Genomic DNA, 4,945 nt, shown 5'->3' with positions numbered 1-4,945 from the left:
ACACACACACACACACACACACACACACACACACACACACACACACAGATATGAAATGCTTCGTCCTTGGTTCACCAGCTTTGCTGTCAGCCAACAGACAGCATCAGGCCCTGTCCCAGGTGCTGAAGATGCAGAAAATAAAAGCGAAATTACGCCATTTGAGCCCTGTGGAGCTAGCAGTCTGCTGGGATGAAAGGCACTAATGAGCAGCGATAAAAATGTAAAATTGCAGCTAGGCTATGGCTGCCAGATTTCTCAAATAGAAACATGGAACGTCCAGTTAAATTTGAATTTCAGATAAAGCCCACAGTGGTTGGATGTATATGCCCAAATATCACATGGGGCATACTTGTTTGTCTGAAGGTTTCAATATAACCAGCGTGGTGGTTAATGAGTCTCTGGGCGTGTCTTTGGGGGAGGGATTATCTAGTTAAATAGCTAGCTAAATTATCTAGTTAAACTCTACCCCTCCACACCTTGAGACAGGGTATCTCTGTGTAGCCCTGGCTGTCCTGGAACTCACTTTGTAGACCAGGCTAGCCTCGAGCTCAGAGATCCCTCTGCCTCCTGAGTGCTGGGATGAAAGGTGTGTGCTACCACCTAACTGTGTGTGAGTGTGTGTGTCCTGGGCTGGGTGAAAAGGAGAAAACTGAGGACCATTGTTCCATGTTTTCTGCTTGACAAGCTCCTGGCACCATGGCTTCTCCACCATGATGAACGATGACCTCAACCCTGTAGACAAATCATCTCCACCCTCTTTAAGTGGCCTCTGTCAGGTGTTTTAATCACAGCAACAAGACAAGACAGTGACACAAGCGATGTCCTGCTGTAGGATAACTTCCCCTGGTGGCAGGGGCCAGACCCACGGCCTCACACAAGCTAAGACCACTCTGCCTCTGAACGGCACTCTCAGCCTGGCAGTTTCCATTTTGTTAAACCCTCAGTATCACCTAGACTGAGATCCTGGCACTTGGGCGTGCTTGTATGTCTATATGGTGAAGGTGGGAGATCTGAACTTCAAGGTCATTTCCAGCTACACGGTGAGTTCCAGGCCAGCCTAAGCTAATGAGACCCTGTCTCAAAAAAAAAAAAAACGTTTCCAAAGCAACGACTATCTAAACAATCCCCTCCTCTACTGATGAATGGAAGGGAGATGGGAGAAGATGGTGGACAGAGAGGAAGAGGCGAGCAGAAGCAATCCCAGAGGTAATGAGAAGGCAGACAGGTGAGTTGGAGGCCGGAGGGGTGGTACCTTGAGGGTGTGGCAAGCTTTGATGGTGGCTGCCAGAGAGTGGCAGTCTCGAAAGGTGAAGAGGAAGAGGTTCCACTGGAAATTCATGCCACAGTCTTTGACGCCGTAGACCAGGTCAAGCTCCTCCAAGTGCTTGAGACCAGCCACCAGAGCCTCCAGCTGGTAGTGGTCCTTCTCAGGCTCGCTCCCCTCACCCTCACTGCCGGAGTCGGACTGTTCCTCGTTCTGGGGTGGGGTCGGCAGCCGCACAGGTGGGAGGAACTGGTCCACCTGGATGCGCCGCACATAGTTCTGGCAAAGGGGCAGCAGGTCCAGGATCACATTGGGGTCCGTGGTACCTGGGATAAAGAGCTTCAGCAGGTTCTCCAGGTGCCTCTCAAAGAACATTCGCTTCCAGCTGCCGCCGTGCCGGGCCACGTGGCACACGGGCCAGCGCTTGATGCAGCATCGGTGCCAATAGTTCTCGTCCTCGATCAAGTTGGCAGTCACCGTCAGAGGCAGGTCAGGGGGCAGCCGGCTCAAGACCTTCTGTTGGTGCTCTGGGAGCAGCTCCTTCAGGATAGGGTTGTCTGTGGGGATGGAGGAAGACAGACAGGGTTCAGCCACGGGGCTGGAAACATCCCAAACCCGGGTGTCCTGAGCTGTCCTGCCTAGAGACACTCGGGAAAAGAAAAGCCCTTTGTGGCCTTGGGAGCTTTGCTTTAGGAGGAAACAGTCTCTTGAAGAGATGCTCTTTGGGGGTCTCTTGCCTGCAACTGGCCATCGCACCAGGCAGCATCTGGTCTCAAGCCTGAGGAACGAAAGACCCCTCTGGGGAAGAAAAAGTCCCCCGTGTCTCATGTAGTCTGTTGGGAAAGGCAGCTGACTTCTGAGACACCCAGTTAGACTTCATTCATTCATTTCAGAATGACTATATGTGCCAGATGCTGCTGCTGAGGAAAAAAAAAAAATGAAGGAAACATGGGGCCAGAAAGATGAATTGGGGTATAAAAATAAATAAATAAATAAATAAATAAATAAATAAATAAATAAATAAATAAATAAATAAATAGTTTGCAGAGCAGACTGGTGGCCTGAATTCCATCCCAGAGCTTCTGCAGAGGTGGGAGGAGAGCCGACTTTCATGAGGCTGTCTTCTGTGTTTTGTGTTGGGTGCTTCCTCCTCCCCCTCCCCCATTAATACACTTTAAAACTGAAGGAGACAGACATGGTCCTGGCTTCTTGGAACTCATACTTAGCATGCTGGGGACATGCTACATTAGGTGGCCCGGTCCTCAGGAAGCCTTTGTCCCATTGTTTAGAAAAGGCCAGCTACTTCTCTTTGGAAAGGGCTAGAGTAGGAATCCAGGAAGCCATTTGGATCCTGGAAGATTCTACCAGATGGGAGGTGAGAACTGGAGAGCTTCCTGGAGGAGGAAAAGGAGGATGTGGCAAGGCCCAGCTTACTGGAGAGAGCAGACATGATCAGAGAAGAGCAAAAGCATGGAGGACTCAGTGTGTGTGTGTGTGTCTGTGAGTCTGTGAGTGTGTATGTGTGTGTGTGTGTGTGTGTGTGTGTGTGTGCACATGTGTGTCTGGGTGGGGACAGCAGGAGACACTGTTAGGTGTTGAGTGGGAGTGGATCTGAGTGCGCTTCCAGGCCTGGGTGGTGGTCCCCTCCACCCCCACCCCCCCGCCTCCAGCCCAGACCAGGCAGACTCACATTGGAAGTTCTTGACAATGTGTTGAATGCAGAGCTCTGTAAGGAGAGGTACAATGGCAAGTGTCCACTCCGAGTCCTCAGAGATGATCCGGCGCATGCGACGGACGTTTGGGATCTTGGCCTTCATGTGGGTAGGGGTGGGGGAGGTCTTCATGAGACCAGAGAACTGGTTGTACAAGGATTGGTGAGACCCAGGAGTAGACATTGTTGCTGTGGGTTCCTGCGTAGTTGTCAGCAGTAAGGAAGGCCCTTGGCAACCTTGTAACAGGAAACTTCTTAAACTGGCAGATCCTCAATGCAGGCAGGGTGTGGGATGCCGGGGTCATGGCTTGAGCAAAAGAAAGGGGGACGGTGTGACTCAGGGGGATTCCAGTGGCACTGAGAGGGTCTTAAGGGTCGGTGTCCGAAGGGGAGTAGACCCAGATGAGGATCTCATAGACTGGCTGTGCGGCTTTGGGCAAGGGATCAAATGTCTGTGAATTTCAGATGATGTCCTCTGTGAAGTGAGGGCAATAGCTACCAATAGGATTATTAGAGGAGTTGATAAAATAATGCATTCAAGCCAGGCGAGGTGGTGCATACCTGAAATCCCAGCACTCGGGGAGGCGGAGGCAGCAGTTGGATCTCTGTGAGTTCGAGGCCAGCCTGGACTTCAAAGTGAGTCCAGGACAGCCAAGGTTACACAGAAAAACCATCTTGAAGAAAAAAATAGTGTGTGTGTGTGTGTGTGTGTGTGTGTGTGTGTCTGTGTAACAGCAGAACAGCAAGTGCTCTTAAGCAGCCCCATAAGAATGGATTTAAATTTGATTTCTCCAGTCATAGTCTGGACTGCCCTGTACTGCCCCCTCTAAGGATGAGTGGAGGGGTTACAGAATGTCAAAGGAGAAAGCCGCAGTGAACAACTACTTAATTCAAAAAGCTGTCTGCTCCCAGGTGATCCTGATGACATGACCGAGTGCTGGCCAACAGGATACGATGCAGGCTAATACACTATTTTAACTTGTCTTTCTACTTCTTAATTTTGAGACAAGGTCTCATGTATCCCAGGCTGGCCACAAAGGTGCTATGTAGTAGGGGATGACCTTGAACTCATGAGTCTTCTGTCTATCTCCTGAATGCTGGGATTACAGTTAGGTGTCTCCTCGTCCAGTGGATGTGGTGCTGTGGATGGAACCCAGGGCTTTATGCTTGGCAGGCAAGAACTCTACAAACTGAAACATATTCCCAGCCCCTGTCTTTAACCCTTCTACTCTCCACACTTAAAGCATAAACAGAGGGGCTGGAGAAATGGCCCGGCAGTTCAGAGCACTGGTTGCTCATCCAGTGGACCTGGGTTTCACTTCCCAGAACCTACATGGTGGCTCACAGCCTTCTGGAACTCCAGGACTAAGGGATCTAACCCTCTTTTCTGGCTTCTAATGGTTATTCATGGATGTGGTACACAGACAACATGCAGGCAGGGTTTCTCTGTGTAGCCCTAGCTGTCCTGGAACTCGCTCTGTAGATCCGGCTGGCCTCAAACCCAGAGATCCTCCTGTCTCTGCCTCCTGAAAACTAGGATTAAAGATGTGAGCCACCAGTGCCCAGCCAAAAATTGTTAAATATGGAAGAAAAAGGGGCGGGGGCTTAAATAGAGCTGGGGGTATAGCTCAATGGCAGAGCTCTTGCCTAGCACTCCTAGCTAAAAACCAAACAAAACCCCAAACAAAAAGCCTACAGGAAAAGCAACACAAACACAACAACAAAACCCCAAAACAGGTTTGAGGCCAGCCTGGTCTACAGAGTGAGTTCCAGGACAGCCAGGGCTACACAGAGAAACCCTTTCTTAGAAAAACCAAAAGAAAAAAAAAAAAGAAACACAAACAAACAAAACCCCCAACAACAACAAAAACCCCAAACAGGTGAAGTGCCCAAAATATTGTCATTTAAATGTGTAATCCGTATACAGTTTAAAAAAATTAAAACAACAACAAAACAAACAAACCCCAAAT

The 4,945-nt window shown here is 49.7% G+C and overlaps 1 protein-coding gene across 1 annotated transcript in view; it reads right to left on the bottom strand.

Moving 5' to 3' along the window:
- Tcte1 (t-complex-associated-testis-expressed 1) overlaps nt 1-3,270 on the bottom strand; it is an 8,480-nt gene extending 5,210 nt beyond the window's left edge. The window contains exons 1-2 of the mRNA XM_055612584.1: nt 2,955-3,270; nt 1,253-1,821 (exon numbers count right to left, since the gene is read on the bottom strand). Coding sequence (XP_055468559.1) covers nt 1,253-1,821; nt 2,955-3,159 — 774 coding nt within the window. The 5' untranslated portion in view covers nt 3,160-3,270. The remainder of the gene's footprint in view (nt 1-1,252; nt 1,822-2,954) is intronic.
- Nucleotides 3,271-4,945: the final 1,675 nt, after the last annotated feature.

This window comes from Psammomys obesus, unplaced genomic scaffold, assembly GCF_907164565.1.
Source record: "Psammomys obesus unplaced genomic scaffold, mPsaObe1.curated_primary_1811, whole genome shotgun sequence".
Lineage (NCBI taxonomy): Eukaryota > Metazoa > Chordata > Mammalia > Rodentia > Muridae > Psammomys > Psammomys obesus.
This window is presented reverse-complemented; position numbering and strand designations above follow the sequence as displayed.